This window comes from Heliangelus exortis, chromosome 1 (genome assembly GCF_036169615.1).
Source record: "Heliangelus exortis chromosome 1, bHelExo1.hap1, whole genome shotgun sequence".
In the NCBI taxonomy this organism is placed as follows: Eukaryota; Metazoa; Chordata; class Aves; order Apodiformes; family Trochilidae; genus Heliangelus; species Heliangelus exortis.
In genome coordinates this window covers 168,456,252-168,477,914 of record NC_092422.1, presented here as the reverse complement: position 1 = coordinate 168,477,914, position 21,663 = coordinate 168,456,252, and the positions used below count along the sequence as shown (strand labels likewise).

The 21,663-nt window shown below is 44.3% G+C and overlaps 1 protein-coding gene across 5 annotated transcripts in view; it reads right to left on the bottom strand.

Annotated features, from left to right (window-relative positions):
* PRICKLE1 (prickle planar cell polarity protein 1) overlaps positions 1–21,663 on the bottom strand; it is a 65,053-nt gene that overhangs the window by 3,211 nt on the left and 40,179 nt on the right. The window contains exons 1-7 of one of the 5 annotated variants that reach the window (XM_071733581.1): positions 12,702–12,949; positions 5,747–5,926; positions 3,435–3,548; positions 2,476–2,613; positions 1,798–2,001; positions 1,423–1,609; positions 420–1,283 (exon numbers count right to left, since the gene is read on the bottom strand). In XM_071733581.1, coding sequence (XP_071589682.1) covers positions 420–1,283; positions 1,423–1,609; positions 1,798–2,001; positions 2,476–2,613; positions 3,435–3,548; positions 5,747–5,866 — 1,627 coding nt within the window. In that variant the 5' untranslated portion in view covers positions 5,867–5,926; positions 12,702–12,949. Of the gene's footprint in view, positions 1–419; positions 1,284–1,422; positions 1,610–1,797; positions 2,002–2,475; positions 2,614–3,434; positions 3,549–5,746; positions 5,927–10,859; positions 11,025–11,051; positions 11,176–11,406; positions 11,588–12,701; positions 12,950–21,663 lie in introns of those variants that run through there. The other 4 variants (XM_071733579.1, XM_071733582.1, XM_071733580.1 and 1 more) reach the window with 4 other exon arrangements.

Genomic DNA, 21,663 nt, shown 5'->3' with positions numbered 1-21,663 from the left:
TCCTAAGGCTAAGAAGTTAACCATCTTTTCAGATTTTCTACATATTTGTACAAGCAAATCAGGAAATTACCTAAATTGTTTTGCAGATTATTTTTAATATGACCCTGCTCTATAATGCAACTTCTTGTACTTAAGGTATGGGGAAAAAAAAAATCTTCATTTTCTTGAAACATTTTTTTAATCACAAATGCATAGCTCAAGACCATTCTTACTGTTTAACATGGATTTTTTTGTTATAAGCAAAAGAAAGAATTCAAAAGGAGATAAATTTAAATAGAACTTAGCAGAAATGTATCTTGTGGAAGAATATCTGCTTGATAAAAGCTATCACCTCCTTTATATGAATCTCTTTCTACTAAAGCTTTTTAGAATGCTTTGATTGATCCTTCCACCAAAACCAGCCATTTTCTCCCCATTACCTGTTATGTTAGACAAAGCCAAAGAATCCATTGAGTCTCGAACGCTTTGTTCTTGCTGTTTCAGGTCAGACAAACATTCGAGTGAACCTCCATACCACGGTGTCTGGTCATGTTTATATCCTGATGCCCCATGTTCCATGTCTAGCTCCTGGATTTTCCTGCTGCTGGCCGGGCCTGGGTGGCTGCCGTATGCAGAGTCACCCAAGCCATCTTGTGACTGGGCCCAATACATGTCTGATTGATACTTCTTACTTGCTAGGCTTGGATTATTTTTTTTCAAGTCTAACTTGCTCTTGACCATGCTATCTGAAATCCAGTGTTCACTTGATCTAATGTCTACTTCAGCGGGCTGCTGGAACAGGCTTTTATCACCAAACTTGAGAAGAAGTTGAGTCATGTAGTCTTCGTGTTCAGCCCATTCTTCAGGGTCTTCAGGCATTTCTTGCTCTACTCTTCCCTTCCAGAAGTCTTCGTTACCAAAGCTTGCCTCTTCCCTGGACAGGCTTAAATCCTCCAGTTTACGAGAGAGGGTGTCATCAGCATTGCCTGAGAGGCCAGGGAATTTGTAATTGAGGGCTGGTGACAGGAGCAGAGACTGACGGCACTGGTCAGCTGAGCGGCTGCTTTTTCCCATCCGGACACTCCTCCTGGAATCCCTGGATCGAGCGGACTGAAACGCAGAATCGGAAGAGTCGGAGGCATGAACGTCCTCACCCAAGCTGCAAGTTTTTGAACAGTAAATCTGCCCTTGCTTGGGAAGGAAGGGGCAGCCAAGCAAAGAGGTCTTGCACTGAGCACAAGAAAAGCAAGTCTCCGTGGCGTGCCAGTGCTGTCCGTCATAGGTCATCTGGGCATGGTCAACACCTAGAATGGGAGAAAAAACAATGCTCTGGGTTTCTCAAAATAATTACCTGCAGAATCCACACTTGTGGAGTATGATGTTATTCCAGCACTTGGCTCTCACTTAATTGGTAAGTTTTGTGCTTAAAAAGGACCTACTTACCGATGTGTTCCCCACAGGTCTCGCAGTATTCTGCATACAGAGATTCAAAACAGTTACAGCAGAATGGTCGCCCGTCCTTCATGATGTATCTCTGTCCACCCAGGATCGTTTCACACTCGAGACAACAGAAGTGCTTCATGTGCCAGTGTCGGCCCTCAGCTTCTGTGCACTCATCAGCAAAAATGATCTTTTCAGAGAGAAAAAGTAAACTTTTGTTAAGCGGCCAAAACCTCACCCTGGGAGCTAAAATATGTAAAATACCCTAATTGTTCACATGCAAAAGTTACTTTTATTTAACTGCAGGAATTGCCCAGATGATGCAGTTTGGTAACAACAACATGTACATAGATTGGCTGTAAAATGTGGATTATTTACCTCATCGCAGGCTGAACATCGAGGTTTAAGGAGCTCAGCATGGTGTCTGCCACAGTGAATTTTTCCATCTTGGTAGAAGTAGATAAGGTCAACAAGCAGCTCGTTACAGGTGAAGCACACAAAACATGAGGGGTGCCAGCACACACCAGGCCCAGCTCTTGAGGCAAAAACTGCAACTTCACCGCCGTTTACTTTTGTACCACACTAGGAAAGAAACCAGAAAGTGAACACACTTCCCATCCCAAACAGCTTGCTCCTGGCACTTAAACTAAGTGAAAACACCAAGTCAAATAGGCAGGTTTAATTCCAGAATTCTGGCAAGAGGGGAAAAAATACTCTCAATTTTGGTCGAGGCAAACTCTGGGCATCAACAAATCATTTGTGAATAAAAGTTTATTTTATACATAATTTTTTAAGCATATGACTGTTTTTCATTTGTCATTACTTCAGTATGAGTATTTTTGAGCAGGAACTAAATCAAAAGATTCAGTTCATTCCCAAGTATAAACGGTTGTGTTTCACTGAAGCAAGCAGTACCTTCTTTCTATTTACCAGCAGTTTCAAATTTTTTTTTTTTTTTTTTTTTTTTGTGTGTGTGTTCTGACATACAGATAAGCTTCCATATAATATTTTTACATCATTTGACCCCCAGTTGTCCTGTGGCACCAGCAGTATTACCTGTTCACAAACTGCATGCATCACTGCTCTGGAGAGGAGTTTGATAGTGCCTCGGCCGAGCGCCTCCTTTTTGCGCTGAGAACTGAACATCTGCAGTTCCTTCTTTTCTTCTTCACTTAAAGACTGGCAGTATCTCACCTAGCAGTAAAAACCCAGGAGAATTTATTTGAGACACTGAGCTTTTAGATTAATAAGTGAATAGGTGCAAGAGATTCATAAGGCATGCCAGCAATCAACTTTAAACTTTTCCAACTTGTCTCCTCTACCATCTTAATGCTTTGCATAATACAAACGCAGTAAGGAGAGAGATTTTGCATCCCAAGGAAGAAACCCCCATACAAAACTAAGTTGCCTAGGCAAGAAAAAAGATTTTTAAAAAGCCAAACCAAAACTTGCCCGCCGTCTTAAAAAAATGGCACAAACCTAAATCAGCCATAAGATTGTCCTTTAGATTTATGGTTAAGTGCCCACAACCAACTATTGCAGTATACACAAGATCTTAAGTATTGACACCCCCGCCCCCTCTCCTTACAAAGGGCTTGTTTGTTATTTCCACTTCTACTCCAAATTGCACTGCATATCTGAGATGCAAACCTTTTACTATCACAAAGCATCCTTTTTTTGTGTGTGTTACAATGCAATTCCAGGAATTTGTAGGTTCCTGGTAATTGGTGGGTGGCTGCAAACACTATAAAACCAACTTGTGTTAAGTTTATTGCAGTGACACCAGGCTGGCTAACAAGCAAAGGCAGTGTCCTTCCAGACAGCTCTTATCTGCACACAAGCCAACCGGAGAGGGGAACAATGGCCTCAGTGTACACACCGTGCTGCTTTATGGGTCAGATGCCACTGCAGGCCACGGTTTAGGCTTGTAATAAATACCCAGGTAGGTAATTCTCCACCTAAAAGCCGCCAGGGAGACCTAAGACCTGACAGTGCATCCTAAATTCTGGATTTACCTCATTATCGTGAGGTGGCAGCTGATAGAGGAGTTGTTTAATCCGGTGTTTCTCTCCAGGGCTGTTAACGTAAGGGACCTTCTCCTCTGGCAAGCAGGCAAAATACAGCTGGACCTGACCAGGAGGAAGAGAGAGTTCAGACAGAGGGACACGCATCACCCAAGCATCCTTCAGCTACTGTTTTACCTCAGGTCTCCTTTAGGAAAGAAGATGGTTACGCTACATTAGACCTGTGACAGGGTTTGTGCTGAAAATACGAGACCCAGATGAACCAGCTCAGCAAACCTGAATTGTCTCAGATAAAACTAGCACCCAGCTGCTGAATTGCTTTTCTGGAATGCAATTTGCGGTGACAATTAGGGGGGTATCATAAATTATGCACATTTAATGTTCTCATTATTCCCACCCCCTTCAGGGCTGGTCAACAAACCCGTGGAAATTCCAAGTTTCCCCTCTGCAATTTACCACACAAGGCATGAAGCTTTCCAGAAAACAGCCACTATATAAACAAATTTAATTTGCTCTCTGCATTTTACACATTGTTGAGACAAAAGCTGTTTTGTAGTCTCCTGCTGATCAGGTTCACCCAAAGCATCAGCTTTCATTGCTTCCATGTGGGCTTTGGTAAGAAGGTGGAAACATCCTTCCCCTGGGAGGAGGCTGGTTCCAGCCACATTTCAATCAGATGCAAATTAACAATGAAATTTTTACAGGCTGCATGTTTTTTGATAAAGAAATCGATATGAGGTGCACAAACCTATCAATCTTCACTTTTTTGTGGTGGTTTTTTTTTTTTTTTCTTCTTTTTTTTTCAGAAGAAAATTATGACAGGAAAGCTGTAATGAACACTATGACAAAGCCCAATGGCAAAAAATATTTTTGTGGAACAGCTACAGATTTATTGTTTTTCCTACATGGTTTCCAGCTTGTCACGAGGCCTGGGGCTGTAAATAAGAGCTGACTATTGGCAAAAATATTACTTGCCATCCAGATTTAAACAATGCTCAGGTCAACAGCTTATTACTTTGCAAGAAAGATGAAAAAGAAGCAGTTATCACTTGACTCAGGAAGCAATCAAAATTGTATGGTTGTACAAAACATTACCTGGTATTCATTTAACCAATATTTAAACATCAGAAGTCTACAATAAGCCCTCTTACTACTAACTGCATTTCCAAAAGCTGCAGGAAAAGATAAGAGCATGCACTACAAAGTGAAGCCTCAAAGATACTCTGTGTCTTTTTTCTCAAGTTTATTGCACCATTCCCTAAATCAGTTAATTCTTAGGAAAAAAAATCTGAGCTAGCTGGATCATGAGGATATTTTATGACATTTAATTGTTCTTGCAGAATGTTAGCTTGCTGTTCCACTTTAAGGTCCAATTCATTAGGATTCTTAAGTGAGTGATAAAAAAAGTTCCACTAAAAATAGGTTATTACTTGCCATTCCTGCTGACTCTCTACTTTTTTCATGATTAAGAAAATCTCTGCATAGCAACAAGATCTCTTCTGTACCTTTATAACTATGGACTGCAGTCCCTTGCCAGCGGAGGGAGGGCTGCTCTGCCTCCATGAGCAGACACTACAAACCACTCTGTCCATTTAACACTGAATATCACTGAGTACACAGCCTCAGCACAGCTGCAATATCATTGAGTAAATGAATACTATGAGAGGTGCATATTTGTCTCAGCTTGGCTCACAAATTAATTTCACTTCTATCACTGTAATGTTATAAAAGATAAAGAAGAAAGGGGAGAGGGGAAGGGACAGCCCAGCCCAAGAGCCTCAGCTCCAGAGACTGTACAACAGGAATCCTGGAAAGAACAAATGGCAGGCATACAGCTATTTAAACAAGCATAAAATACATTATTACCTGTCACAGTGACAGAACAATCCCATTTATGTGTGCTGTAGTACTGTACATGTTCTAGATGTCAAATGCCTAATTATTTAGAGTTGTACCAGTGCAGTGAAGTACTGGCTAAACAGCCCAATGGCATGAACTTTAATTTAACCTAGTTAACTTATTTTAAAGACAAAGCAAATTTTTATGCTGCTTTTAGACTCAACCATACATACCTCTGCAGCACATATTTATTAAAAAATCTTGACTAGGAATAAAACTCCCCAGTGGTGAGGATTTTAAACTCCCTAGACACAGCCTCCTTGGAACAGGAAACAAAACAAGAAGTGAAAGGTTCTAGGCTTAGTTTTATGTATTACAAGAATTCAATTAGACTTGTAGAGGCAGTGTAGCACTCCCTTGGACATTCCTTACAAGGCTGATTTTAAAAATGCAGAAGTTGGTACCTGCTCTGGTCTGAGGCCTGGGGGGACCCAGGCATATTCTTCCAAGGCACAGCCAGAGTCATCATCAGATGTTGAGCTTCGCTGACACCCGAAAACGAGATTGTTTGCTTTGGGCTCCATCTCCAGTGGTGTAAGTGTGAAGTGTTAAATATTTCAGCTGCAGCTCATCAAGCAATTGATCTGGAAGAAGATATTAACAAAGCTTTAATAAAATTGGGAATGCGACAACTAATTATCAATGCAAATGATTCTACAACGTTCTACAAATGTTCCTTGTGTTGCCCAGAACAATAAGTTATTGAAGCATCATTACAATTGCTAGAAGCAATTCAAAAGTACTTAAGAAGAGTTATAAAAATAAAACTGCTTGACAAAAAGAAAACTAGACACACACACACAGTACCACAGTTGGCAACCACAATGTGTTTCAGTATTAACAGGTCACCTTTTACACTTTTGCTGGCTTTACACCAAATGTTATACATAGGTGTACCTAGGAAAGACTCATTGGGCAGGTATTAGGAGTAAAAGCACAAGGTCCTTCTGAATTCATTAGTACCACCAATCTAGCATCACAAAAGACATGACAATTGCTTGTCAAGAACTAAAGAAATTGTTGGGGAAATGAAGTTTTGCAAGTGGCATCCTGTTTTTCACCAGGTAGCCACGGAGAGCTGAGCATCTCCTGGATTCCTCTGAGAACTTTGTTTTAGTTGTATCAGAGAGGAAGGGTGTGGGTCCAGTTAAATAACTGAAATCCAATTATGCCAGATTAAGCTCAGTAAAATACATCATGATTATGCTGTTAATTTAAACCCTACAGGGAGATGCTTCTGTTCATAAAGCCTGCAAAGCTTAGTATCAGTGAGATCATTGAGTCACAGCTGGTAAAGAAGGTTCTCAGCAACATCTGTAGCGTTCTGCAGTTAAAAAAAAAAAAAAAAAAAAGCTGAAGATAAGTATCTTGCATTACTTCTGGCAGAAGTTCTTAGGAAATTCAGGCCAGGGGTTTCAGTGAAATACACATAGGAGGCAGAGAGGACATATTCTGCCTGACCACTTAGGTTAGAAACAAGTTTGTTTTTACAGTACAACATTACACACGAGCTGTGCCTTCCACACTGTAGACCATTCTTTCACCTGTCCATCTAAACACAGATGCATTTATCTCAGTGCTAGATCTGAGCTGTAGAAAATTTTAATCTCCTTGACAGAGAATCTTGCTGGTGGGTGTAAAGGGTAGAGCAATCTAAAAACTTCTGGTGGGTCCCACATTACATTTCTCAGGTAATCATGAGGCTCATCATCTACCTATTAGAGAAAATAAGGTGCTGTTAGATCACGGGTGGAGGAAAGATTAAAGACCGTGTTCCCAAACATTCTGCTAGTTATTCAACATGAGTTTTTACTCCTTCAAGTGTGAGGCACTGGTTAGCAGCAGGCTCTGTTGATTCAGTACATAAACCCGAAGCTGCTCCATAAAAAGTGGCCACGTGCATCCAAAGCTACAAAGTCAGAGTAATGACAACACTCAGTATTACGCAGTCTATCTACCCTCATTTTCATTACTTCTATACATTCCCACACCCAATAAAAAGAGATGGGATTACTTAACTCTTCCACTGGACTAGTGCTCAAAAAAAAAAAAAAACAAAAAAAAAACAAAAAAAAAAAAAACAAAAAAAAAACCAAGAAAAAAGAAAGAACTTGTTTGTTGACTGTACTCCAAAAACTTTGGTTCAAAACCATAAGCACTATTTTTGGTAAACTGCTAAGATGCCAACACACTTCTACTACACTGCAGAGCTGCACTGCAATAAAAGATTCATTTAATATTTGATGGGGCAAGTAAGACCGCCAACCCTCTCTGAAAACAGGCTATTTCTACACAGCTTATCAGCTGTCAAGCAAATTTCTGAAATCTTACTCTAGCTGAACAACTGAAGGTTAGCAAAACAACCTGCAAGCTTGGCATCACTATACCACAATCGTTGTCAAGGAACATAAAACCAAATTCAAACCTAAAAGCTCAATCCTATGTATTTAACATAGAAAGACAGACATCCTGGTAGGTATTTGATCCCCTAATTAGATTCCTTCAGAAACAAATGATGAGTCAAGTGATACAAAACTGTTTTCCCACTCCATGTACTAGTGGAAATGAAGTCAAGACTCAGGTATGGTTTTGTTACTGTATAAAACTGGGGTGTGAGGAAGGAGGGACAGAAAAATACCATGATGCAGTTAAGAAATCACTCCTGCAGGCAACACTGCTCACTGTTGCAGATGAATGGGGACGCTCAGTTTGACAGCTTGTGTCCCACATCATTTATACCCAAATAATTCTTACCTCTAAAATAACTAAGATCTTAGCAGCAGGTGAACTATGTCTTTTCAGAAAGAGGTAGATATCTGGTTACAATAATGTGCCACTTGCTGATGTCTCAGCTGATATTTCTAATTCTTACACTTTGCATCATGAGAACTTGTGCTGATCAGACTCTCACTTTTCAAGAAGAGACTCCTGCCAATTCACCCAGGAATAAAAGGAACCTCTAGAGGAAATATCTTTGCCAACATTTCATTAGGCAGCCCGACATCAACCACACCAGAGGATGCAGATTTGAGATGTAATTTAGGAAAGAGACCGCTGACCCAACCATTTCAGACAGCACACACTCTCCAGATCCAACAAGAAAACCACAGGCCCATTTTCCCAGTGATACAGGGCATGATGAAAGTATGGCTGGTAGAGAATAAAAGGAAAAACACACCTTACCTCCAAGTTTGAAATGCAACTTTACAGTCAGGGAGCTCCGCCCCAGATAAGGCGATTGTAGATGTCTAAAGCGAGGTTCAGGAATCTCAATGCACCAAGATTACTCAAAGGATAGAATTCACTTTTAAACAAGAACTAGTGCTAAACCAGCTATAAAATAACTGTTACCATGTATTAATATGGCCGTGTCACCAACACTGTGATGTTGCTGAGAGTGGGGTTTCTAAACCAGGCCAGCCTAACAGCAGGCTATCTGCGGAACTATTTTAGCAATTGCTTGTTTAGGAGTTCTCCTTCCTCTCCTGCTCAAGTGTAATTTGGTTTGCATTTTAAAACTACAGGGTTCTTCCTCCCCGCCCCCCAAACTGCACTCATCCTTCAAAGTGATCTGTTTAAAATGATTACATCCTAAGGAGGATTCAAATGAATACAAACAACAGCTGAAAAAATAACTGCTTTCTGAGGGAAGTGTAGAAAGGTGGTCTTTCTACTCCTGCCACGACATCTACAAAATGCAGCAAGGATGTTTTGGTTTGTTTTCTTAAAAGTTTGTGGAACATTTTGAGGTTTCAGCTCTGTTCAAATACTACCTCTCAGAAACGGCTTCATAGCCTACAAGGAGGTATTTCACTGGCAGCTTGACAGCAATGAATAACGTAAGTGAATAAACAGCTACATTTCATTTAAAAAGAAAAGCCATTAATATGTTTTTTCTACTGATGTATTAAAACGACCATATTATGACAAAGTTCTTAAAAGCGAAGACAAACTACACTCCTAATTACAAACCCACGGGAATATAAAATGTTAGGAAATCAAACTTGTATGAAGCTATTGCAGAACCCCATATGAAGGTTATCCCCGTGCTAGGATTTCCAGCTCACTGATTATGTTCACCCCTGACCAGATACAAGAGGTCATGATTTGTGAGCACAGTTAGACAAACATCTCCTTGCCCATCCCCTGCTGTGTTACTCTGTCCTGCAGGGCAAATTGTTTAACAACTTTTTTGTTAGAAGGCTTGTTAACAAGGCTATAGGGGATACAAGATGCATATCACATGCATCCATTCACAATGAAGGCTCAACGAGTTAAGATTAGCATGGCCAGCCCATTCACCTGCCTATTTAATCCCTGGTGCATGATAACTACATTAGAAGAGGAAGGGTGTAACACAGCAGCAATAAACCACCGTAAAAAATTATTATGTCCTGAGCGAATGATCAGAAAAGTCCCCATTCCCTAGCCACGGTACAAGTGAGGTATTTACAGGCAGCTCTGTAGCTCTTTGCTTGGGAAATCTGGAGCCAGTTGACGAGTGGTGTTTGTATCAGCACTAAGACACAGCCACTTCTCCAGCTGTTGGGCCCTTTGAGTAACTCTGCCATGCAGAGCAGTGGGGGAAGGAACGCAGCCTGTAGGCTTGTTATTTCAACAGATCTTTAGACGCACCCTAGAAGTAAGAGCTTTCTTCCCCTTTTGCTAGTCAAGAACCGACAGAAGAGTTAAGAGCTTTCCTTCTCTAGCATCCTAGCACAGAGATCACGTTTCCGACTAAAAGTCGGACAGTCCCTCTCGGGGAATTTTTTTTTGACCAGCCACACTGCACAGGCGGGCTACCTGCGTTAACAAAAGGAGGAAGCAGCGTGACAAGCATCGCCCCACGCCAACACATCTGATTCGGATGTATTATGCTTGGCGCTCTGCAGCCCTAATGGAAATACAAGCACACGCTGCAGTTAGGCAAGAACCAAACCTCTGGCCGAGGAAGCGGTATCCTCTCTCCTTGCGAGGGCGCACAGATTTAGAAAGAAAGAAATCCTGCCTTTTACAGTCTCCCATTGATTTTTTAAATTCTATTTTAAACAGCAGCCAGACTTTACTCCAATGTACACATATACTCAGGTTTCACCCCGTCACCTGTTGGCTCCCGAACAACACCCTTCTTTGTTAGGGCTCACAGCCCTCATTTCAGACAAGTTTCCAGAGAAAACACTTCAAGAAAGTGTTCAATAAGTCACAAGACTGGAGTTGTAAAAACAGAATTCCGCGCATAGCCCGGTTGATGCTGTCAGACACGCTGAGCAATACGCGCTCATCTCGGAGGAGCCGGAGACGAAGTCTTCTTCAGCAGGAAGAGCTCCCCGAAGGGACAGGTGGGGTTTTCCCCGTCCTCCCCGAGTTTCAAAGACTTTCCGGTGGGTCCGAGGCACCCTCGGGTCCCCGGCTCCGGTCTCCCACCGCCAACGCGAAGGTACCCGCACCCACCCGGCTCCTCGGGCGGGCGAGCCGGGTGGGAGGGAGGGAGAGCGGACACACGCAACCGCAAATTACCTCTTTACTGCACCGGAACAGCGGCAAGGGGCTGCAGGAGGAGCTGGGGGAGGCGACGACCCCCGCTGCAGCCCCGACCCCGCGCTCCTTCCCGCCCCGCCCCGCCCCGCTTGAACCCGAGCCCCTCTCTCCGCAGCCCCGGCAAGACGCGCTCCGCGGGGCGCAGCATCCCCAGCCCGGCGCGCTGCTCACCTCCTCCCGGAGCGCGTCTTCCCCTCCCCAGGCAGCTCCGGAGGAGCGGCCAGCGCCGGGCACGGCCCCGCTGAGGAGAGAGAGGGGCGGCGGGGCGGGGGTGGGCTGCTCCCGCCCTGCCCTCACCGGGCGGTGCCGCCGCCGCTTCCCCTCCTCGTCCCGCCTGCTGAGAGCGCTACCTGCGCCGCCCCCCGCGGACACCCCCTACGCTCCCCCCGTCCCCGGGCTGCAGGGCAGGGAGGGGGCAGCCTCCCGAGCGCTTCACCCCAAACAGAGTCCCGGACAGGCACCGGCAGCGCCTCCCGACCCCTCGGGGGGCTCCCCACGGCACCCCCGACCCCCGTGCCCCCCTCACCGCTCCTCCGTCAGGCGGCGGGAGGAATTTCTCCTGCCAGCGACTTTCCCCTCGAAGTGTCGCCCAAGGCGGGGGAAGGAGGGAAGAGAAGGAGGGAAGAGAGGGAGGGAAGTTGGGGAGCCGCTCCTGCCACCGGCCCCGCCGCCCGCCTACCCGGGGGACCAAGCGTTTGCAGATGCAATAAATTTCTGCGCTCATGACACGACGGACAATGTGTTTTAGCGACAACGCTTTTGTTCGTGTTCACGCCCGAAATAGATTTCCCACCCCACCCTCCGCCGTGCTCCGGACTGACCCTGCCCGGCCCGGCCAGCCCGGCCCTGCGCAGCGAAGTGCACGGAGAAACAAACTACGGACTGGGATAAGGGCGGGGGAAAGATTTGTTCTAGACATCGGTTTAGAAGTAGGAATATAATAAATATAAAAATAAAAATTAATTCGAAGCTGAGGACCACAGCGAGTAAATGTCTGCCCATCATTGCCTTCCTTGGCACATCTCGAGTGGTCAAGAGCCGTCCGAGCCTCAGCTTCGGCACAGAAAAGTAACACCCGGGCTACTGGGACATGCTATACCTGCCCCGGGACAGACAACTTCCAGCCCTCACTAGCCTGCCACCCCTCCCCCCCCCCATTTTTCCAGCCCCAGTGTGGGCATAACAATCCCTGAGAGGCGGGTGGTTCGGCTTCAAAGGCTGGCGGGCAGCTTCCCCTCCGGCACCATCAATGTAACCGTGAACACCGCGGTCAAATTTCCTCTTCCCTCCCGCTTTGTGTCCCTTGAGAAGTCATTATCAAAGGGAATTTATTCGCGCTGCATCTTGGGGTCAAAAGGGGCAACACCCCCCGCCCGCCCCCACAAACACACTCTCACAGATTCAGACACACACACTCACTCAGTCACACTCACACAGAGTCACACTTACTCTCACTCACACACACACATTACCCCTCGCTGCGAGAGGCAGTGGGCAACCCCACCCCCTCTACTCCTCCCATCCCCGGGGTCCCGCAGCCGGGGGCACCTTATCTGCCCGGGCCCGCCGTGCGGGACGGCGACGGGGCACTTCGCAGACACTTATCGCTTCCCCTCAGGAACGGAATTTGCATGAATTTAAATTCATTCTTCTAAATTTGAATGACTATGCCCGCAGGGTGCTAAGGGGAGCTGGCCCTGACGGGTTAAGGCGTGGCGGCCGCCGCGGGCAAAGGAGCTCAGGAAAGCATCCCTGTCCTCATCCCTGTCCCCATCCCTGTCCCCGCGGGCTGCGCCCCCTCGCCCCCAACCCTCCCTGTACCTCAGGCAAGTTTCCAGGCGGGCCGGGAAGAGCCATCCCCCCTTCCGCCCCCCTCCTTCCGTGTGCAGATGAACCATCGGCAGACGCAGCCAGAACCGAAAGGCCGTCTGATGGACCAGGACCAATACTGGGATATCTGATCTGGAGCCGCCAAGCCCATCCTGGGGCTGACGACGTTACAAACAGCCCGTCTACTGCAGCCCACCCCCATCACAAACCGGCTGCGCCATCAGATGTGCCCAGAGACCTCACACTGACATCTGTAACCCTATGTGGATGAAGTAGGAGGTCCCGCACGGACCCAGCCCCATGAAATCAAAGCCGCGGTCTGCGGTTCCTGCAGCGGAAAAAACCCGCTGAAACTCCAGCAAATTGACCAGCCCCAATCCTTCCACACCCCATTTCACTTCCATAAGCAGTGTCGCTGGTTGTACTACCTCCATTCTTAAACTGCTAAGTTGTTCTGAGGTCAAAGTTGGAGTATCACTTGGATGAACTGGAGATACTGTCAGTTTTTGTCAGTGCTGGCTTTACAAGACCCAGACTGTTCCTATTCTGTTCGTTGGACTGAGCAGACCCCATCTGGTGGCCAGCTGAACATCTGCCAACTCCATTCATCATTAATCAAAAATGAAAATGTCAGGAATAATGTTTATTCTTCCCCGTTACACGACTGAATTAAATACCAACAATTTGCATATATTGTCTACCCCTTTTCCAGGGGTGCCTGACCTTTCCTTAGTATTTCCCCACAGCAAGGGCTCACCACTTCTGCACAGCACTCTGCAAAATGGAAAATCTCATCTGGGGACTTCTGCAACACAACCAACTCGATGGTTGCAGATAAGTTTGCAAATTTTCCTGACCTAGAGCCTACAGAAACCAAAGAAGAGACGTTCACTTACTTGACTGGGCAGTCGAACAGAGACAGTTGGCTTCCCTTGCTCTTTTTTCCCTGGACTTTTCTGGCTCAAGCAAAGAAACTACCATATTGTTCTGGGCAATTCACTTCATGATTATCAGGCCAAAAACAACTATTGGGATCTTCTAGCCTGAACTCATGTGGTCGTAAGATTTTCCTAAAATTACTGTCTGCGTGAACAAAACATTTGATTTTGATTTAAAAGTACTAGTAATGAAAACCCCACTACACTGCCTGCTGAATCCACTACAACCCTCGTTAAACTGTTTCAAGTAGTCAATTAATTTAAACCTTTGTTTTTGTTTTGGTTTTTTAGAAAAATCTCGGATTGCTGTCTTTCAGTGCTCAAACACTGATCCTGGGTCGTTTCAGACCCCTGAATGTTAGGCTACAGAACCAGCTACCGTAACTCCCCCTAGGCATTTGCAAATTGTGAAAGTCATTCCTTAACCATTTCTTTTGATTCAGGCTACTTCCACAAGAACAAATGCTTTGCCATGGTATTTTTATTTATTTATTTTACACAACAAATACAACAGCACGTGTACTTACGATCTGAAGCATAAACTATGCTACAGAAGTTGCCCTCCTCCCCCCAAAAAAAGCTAAAAAAAAAAAAAAAAGAGACACAAACCAACTTGCCCTTTAAGGCATGTTTCACATTCTTCATAGTGCCTTTGTAGAGTTGATCCTCCAAGAAACCAGGTGCTTTGAGAGACCTGCAATGCAACAGAACCTTTTTTCCTGAGGTATGAGCACAAATTTAATCTAGGTAACAACTTTTACTAATGACCAGACCGGGGGGTTCTCTGGCCTGGAAGAAATTCACTAATTGTATCAGAGTGGTTTCCCAGTTCCAAAATTATCCACATCAGGGAACATCCCCTGAGATAACACTGTAATTGCTACCTTTGTTGGCAGTCACAGAAGAGAGACCAAGGACAGAGAATGAATTAACCTCTTGTGCTTCAGAGGCAGCTTCTCTGGGTAGGACAGTGGCATAACATCCACCTCTCAAGCCTGATTAGTTCTGTGGATAAACAGAGGAAGTCATCCTCTACATCATCACCCTTTAATGATCACCACCTCCACTCCAAGAGTTTTAATTAATCATCATCTCACCTGTTAATTTAAAATAAAAAGTCATGAGTCAGCTATGAAAGGTGAAAGCATGAAGTAAGTTGGATAGAAGATAGAAGGAAAAAAAAAAACCTGTCAGTAATGTTCTTTCAGAGAAGTCAATGAGAAAATTATTCAAAATAAGCCAGGTTTCATGTTTTCAAACAAAACAAACCAAGGAAGGTTTTGCATGTTTCTGACAGCACAGGAGGAGTCCATGGAGTAGGAATTGACTGCTCCCCAAGGGGTTACACACAAATCAAAGCCCATGCCTGAGGAAGGTGGGTATGGCCTTCAGGAATTTTGGAGATGGGGATACAACCATGTATGGTCCTGTCCACAGGCTACAGCAAAGGACACCAGGACACATTTACAGCATCAAGGTCCTTTCCACTTTCTGTGGTGCCAGGTCTATGCCCTGAGGCAGTGAAGAAGCGAGAGTAGAGATGCAGTTCCACCACTCTCTGAGCTGATCCATGGGAAAACCCAACCCAGTGAAAAAATGCTGGTTTAGTTCTCTGGGCTGGCCTGTGTTAGCACAGGAAAAACCAGGACCAGCTCCTGTGAGGTTGGACTGCTGTGGAGCTGCAGGCTCAGCAGTCAGCCTTGCTCCCACTCTCTTCTGGGAAAAGTGGGATTCATGGGCCTTATAAACATAAGGTCAAGAGGGTCTTGTTCAGCTGGTGTATAAACAGCCCAACCTCAAGACCACTTTACATGATGCTCAAATACAAGTGAAATTTAACTATGTTTGCCTTCCTGTGTTCAGAACCCCCTGTGGACATTCACCTGCACCTCTAGATACTTGAACATCTTGTCAAACTGGCCCTAGGCTCCTCTCACAGGTTAAGAACATGATTGTGGAAGTACACCTTCGTAGGTGGTAACAGTTTGCACAATTTTATCACTGTATATAATCAGTACTAGACACTGGACACATTGGATCTCCTTGAAGCAAAGCTGAAGGAAACCCTAGTGGGCCTCCAGAGCAAGGCCACCTCTCTTTGTGCCACTCTACACCTGAAGCTGTAGGTGAAACCTCCTTGTGCCCTCCCTGTTCAACACTGCTTCCCTCTGCCACACAAATGGTGGAGTTTGGCATCAACAGAGGATCACCACAAGCTGCTGGGAGTACAAGCTACAAGAGACAGAGTGATACTGTTACGGGTGTGTTGGGACATCTTGACTGGGTTGCTGACTGCTGCCTTCCTGGATTTTTTTTTTTTTTTTTGAGGCTGCAAAGAAAGAGCAGAGAAGCAGCCCCTTGTGAACCCTGATACGTCCAGAGAGTGAATATTTGATGTTTTTAAAATAACATTTAAAAACACAGAGAAAATTAGCTCTATAAGAGACAGGCAGAAAAAAGACAAGAGATGATTTGTACTAGAGAAGGGGAGATACGTGGATTAAATGGAAGCATGTCTATGAAAGGCAACAAGTAAAAAAATAAAAAGACAACAATGGCCCCAACAACTTTAGAAAGCGAAAATATCCAGTGGCAATACCAACATCAGATAACAAATCAGGAGACAGTCAAGTGGCACTAGACAAACAATCAAGTAAAATAAATGCTCATTTGTATTTCCACCCACCAAGCAACAGCACAGGGAGCTGCGGAGGCACCCAGCAACTGAGGAGGGAAACAGCCCCTCAACTATGGAGAGCTGCACCAGCTACTGCTGGCCTGAAGGATGGATGGCATCAGCTACCGTGTGTTGGGAGTGCCCACCTAAGAGAGGTTTATTTTATTTCCTCTCCTTAATGCTCTCAGAGTTGAAGATCAATACACCCTTTAAACCCCTGCTCCCGCTTTCCTTCAGCAGCAAAGAACTGAAGTTTCATTAAATGCCCTTCCTCGCTGGATTGCGCTAGGACTTGCTCCTGACCCAACAGGCTGGTGCCATATCTGAAAACCCAAAACCTCACAGGCTTTTCCGAAGGCAGTAATCTTGATTTTATCATCATTGGCTCCACACAAGCCCAGAGTCACACAGGGCAGGGGTAACCACCTGGATGCCCACAGCCCCACCGCACCCAGCGGCGGAGGGGCGCCCGTGGGGCTCCCCTACCCACATCCACACCCTGGGCTCCCCATCACCCCACTGCCCAGGCTGCAGAGGGCACACCAGAGAGCACACCTTGCAACAACATGAGCCTGCAGAGTAGCAGAGTCTGCTGGTAGCAGAGTCTGACTGATGCCGGGTGGACTGACTGGGCTTTCGGTACCAGCCCAGCACAAACACCATTGTGCAACGGGGGAGGTGTTGCAGAGCTGCTGCTAATGCGCCCTTTGCTTATCGAGGGACTTTTCAGCTTAGTGCTGTGCCAAGGCCTGTGTGGATGATGGATGATGTCACTCTTCTCTGTGGCAAGCTTCGTTCTCAGGCCTTGCCTCCAAATAACTCCTTACGATTTATGTAAATTGTTTGGGAAATTGATTAAGATTTTGGGGGAAAAAAAAAAAGCGGGAACAGTGCAAACTCTGTGTGGCTCTTCCATTATGAGCACCACACACACATGAGGGGTAGGGGCTTTCTACATGGGTGTGTAGTGAGAGGACAAGGGGGAATAATTTCAGACTTGGAGAAGGGAGACTTAGGTTAGACATTAAGAAGAAATTCTGTGAGGCTGGTAAGACACTGGCACAGGTTGCCCAAGGAAGTTGTGGATGCCCCTTCCCTGGAAGTGTTCAAGGCCAGGTTGGATGGGGCCTGGAACAACATGGTCTAGTGGGAGGTGTCCCTGCCCATGCAGGAGGTTGGAACAGGATGATCTTTAAGGTCCTTTCCAATCAAAACCATTCTACAATTCTATGACACTCACCACAGGAGCAGGGCATCCCTGCAAAGAGACAAATATTTAAATTAATACTTAAATAAGTATTTGAACTAATATTTAAAAAATAAATTTCAGACCCTTCATGAGTACAGCTTTGTTCCATGAGTGACAGTCTGGTTACAGTCAGCCTGCCCTGTTGCTGGCAATGCTTTTCCACAGCCTGAACTTTGGAAAGGACAAGTGACTGAGTTTAAGTGAAGGCAAAGTTTCACATGGAAGATTACTAGTGCTGCTGCAGCATTATGTCCAGGGAAAAGAAACCCTAGTTTTGGGCCAAAAATGAGATTTGCAAAAGTATGTGGTAACCTCCTCATGCTTAAAATTGGGAGCAGAGGGAAGTACTATGTTGCCATTTTCTGTAAATCATGCCCACAGCACACTACAAATACAGGGAAGACAATGTGTAGATTAACTATTACTTTACCAAATTAATCTCACAGGTCATCCTCATGGCAGACAGTGATGCAAAGAGAATGTAAAAAATGTCATGTGGATAATGAGATGTATTACAACTTCCTTAGCTTTGTTTAGTATCACAGTTGCAAGAGCAAGACTACCAGATTGATGAGCGGTCAAGTCTGAAGGCCACAAAACTCTACCAAAAGGCATCACAAAAAAAAAAAAAAAAAAAAGTGTTCCAGTCTTTCACATAGAAAGAACAATGACTAAATAATTAGCCCAGCCAGGTAAGCCTGGGAATAGCCCCGTCACTTCTTGCTCAGCAAACAAAAAACCTTGCCCAAAGTTGGGCAGGTTTCTACCTTCAACAGAGGTTCATTGCACTTCCATATCTGGCCAGTCCATGCCCTCTTCTGCTACTGTTACTGCAGCCTTTTTGCTTTTTAATTAAGTAGTAGTTGATCTAACTGTGTATGATCAAATAAGATGACATCAGGGTCATCACCCCAAATAAACATGCAGGGTTTCTGCTGTGTTTTTTCCTAGCAGGGTTATGATTCAGCACATTTTCTGGGAGACCCAGGCTTTCTGCTTATTAGGGTGAGGAATGCCAATTTCAGAGTTTACAACCTTTCTTTCTTTCTTTTTCTTTTTTTCTGAGTATGACTGGTTTTTCTCTGCTGGTTTAGCTCCCAGAACTGGTTTACAGCAGGATGAGTTGAGTGCAATCGTCAGCATTAAGGAGGGGGTGGGAGGAAAGCCCAGAGGGACAGACCCACTCCAGGTCAGTAGCGAGCTCCTGTAACTACACTGATACATCAAAACCACATCAAAAAAAAAGCAGCCAGGGAAGACGGCTTCACCAGCACTGCTCTTGGTTGCCTGCCAAGTGCCCTTGGGATTATGGACATGTAGGTATGAAGTGAAGAGAAAGTTTAATCAAGAAGTGCTAGATCAGTAAAAAATTTAGACTCAGCAGAGTCACAGTCCAAAAGCATTCGAAAGACTCAAATTTCTCCTCCAAGTAGCTAAATGCTTAGGATCAGGTGCTTGGAGGCCTAAAAGTGCTCTTTTCCTTTTCTTTCTCTCTACTGCACTTGAACTTCAAGGCCAAGTGGACAGGCAGTATCTATTTGAGTTGTGAATTATGCCTGATTTTCAGTAGGATAATAGTGGGGATCTCAGTTAAACAAATATTCAAATAGAAATCAAGTTAATTGTGTTCCTTCGCTAGCAGCCATTACCCTTTCCACACCAAGATATTTCATTGTAACTACAAGGAAAAGCCACTTTAAGTTCCCTAAATATCAAGTTTTGCCTCATCACCCACATGACACTGCTATAGACAAGTCTGGAATCTCCAATACGTGTGTATTTCCTTGACTGCATTTAGAGAAATGTTTGCAGGCTCTTAAGGATATAAGAGCATTTTCAGAGTAAAAGATCATTCACAGTAATGAGAATCCTTATGTATGAAGCACACAGTGCCAATTAAGACTGTTTTAAGGACACTCTGCTGAAACCCTTGACATGAGTGACCTTTGTACAAGCATCCATTTCTCCTTAAGTCCCTACTCCACTGTCAGCTGCTGAAACAGCAACTGCTTGACAATACCTGACACCTGATATGCAGCTGGCAGCCTCCTAGCTTTAAGCTACACCCACCTGGGCTTGCCAGCATGTCCCAGCTTTTCTCACCAGTTTGCTCAGGAGGATGGGTTCCTTGAAGTAATAATGCCAACTTTTGACAAGGTACCAGAATTTAATGGAACTGAACAAATGCTAATGCAATCTGTGGCCAGAGACAATGCATGCTTCTAGAACAGACAATTTCTCTCCCCCTATTCTTAAGATTATATTTACATTCAGCACTATGGAGTCAAGCACTTCACTGTTGCTACAAGCTCCATCCTCAGAGGTTGAGGGAGTCTGCTGAAGTGTCAGGCCACTTTCACAAAGACAGTTCAAGAATAATTTCTTCAATTCTGCAGTTGCTAAGGAAAAAGTGCAATCATTTTCAGGATGAGAAGGCAGAAAAATATGGGACCTTTCCACTAAGTAACGCTTCAGTATCTTTTAAAGAGGTTTTAAAAGCAAATATTTGAGAAAGAAATGTGAATGCAAGGCAAAACCCTAAATTTTGACAGATCAGGTTTTGTTAGGTAAAACCTGTGAATATCAGAGCTACTTGATAAGACTTCAGACATGACTGAGAGATGACATGGCATTTTTATAGGTCTGACAAATGGCACTTGTCAAACACAGAGTATATAAAAAGCCCTGACTGTTAGTTTAAGTTTTTGATGATTTAGTATGTTTAAACTTGTATATTTTCCTGACTTGCTTCTTTGTCTACAACAAGATTAACTCCAATTACTAAGCAGAGGAAAGATGAGAATAAACGTTTCACAACAGCCATACACATGTAACTTTCCAGCTTGATGTAATCTTTTGATTTTTGTGTTACACACACATCCCTCCCTCCTCAGTCATCATCTGCTTTCTCTTCAGTGGTATTCCTTCATAATTCTCCCTCTTTGATATGAAAAGTAATGAGTCAGTGATAACTCAGTGATAATTACACTGGTTTTGTAAATGCAATCTATTGACAGCTGGCCTGGACTTTACTTCCAACATCAACAAGTGTTCCAGTCTTCTGGAGGTGCTCTAAACTTTGTACTGAGCAAGCGTTAAAGCAAGAGACACCTTTTCCTACACAAAAAAAAAAAAAAAAAGAGTAGGGATAACTTTTTAGGTTTGGATGATTTGGTTTAATTGGCAAATATCCCCCTCACATCTCCAATCTCCAAACTGGTGGTCTTCCATTCAAAGAAAGACTACCTTAACAGAATAGTAGCAGGCACAGTAAAAAAAAAAGGAAAAAAAAATTAGAAGTTTTAAAAGGACAATCTAGTTAAACAACCCCCTGATTCACTATGAAGATTTCAGTTACAGAATGCAGAATCCTGACTTTGTTTTGGGTATTGCCACAGCTTTCTCAACCAAGTTGGTGCCATTATGCAGTTGGATTACAACTTCCACAATCAGTTCTTGGCGTGCTGATCAGATAATACCTAAAATCTGGCAAGACTTAGTTACCATGCAAATGTTGAGAGAGGTGCCCACTCAGTGAGAATGAAGCCAGCTCTCATGGAATTTTGTTGTTAGTTTGCACTGCAATAAACTACAGAAAATAGCATATGCCCATATCAAACTGTGTCAGGACCACAGAGCCTCAAATGTTATTAATTTTCCTCTTCTATATGAGATTAAGGCTGGATTTACATCTTCACTACACATCACACCAAGATGACTACTGGTAAGAAAGAGCTGCATAGCCTAACCCACCTTGTAATGCAGGATCAGAAACACACATTTGGCACAGCCTGAAGTACCCAAGTAGATAATAACTTGTTAAAATTGCAGCCAGATCAACTCCTGCTTCTTGCCATGAGACTATGCCACCATAATTGATTGATTCTTCAAGACATGAATGACCAAGTGGTGTCACTGGGATGACAGAGCTGCCAGAGAGGGACAGCAGACTTCACGAACAAGAGGAAGAACGCTTGTGGGAAATGGGAGAGGGTGCCAAGTACTCTACAGCCTAGATGCTAAAATAAGACCTTTGTACCTAATTACATTCTTATTCCTCAGTCACCACAACTGCAACGGACAGGTTGC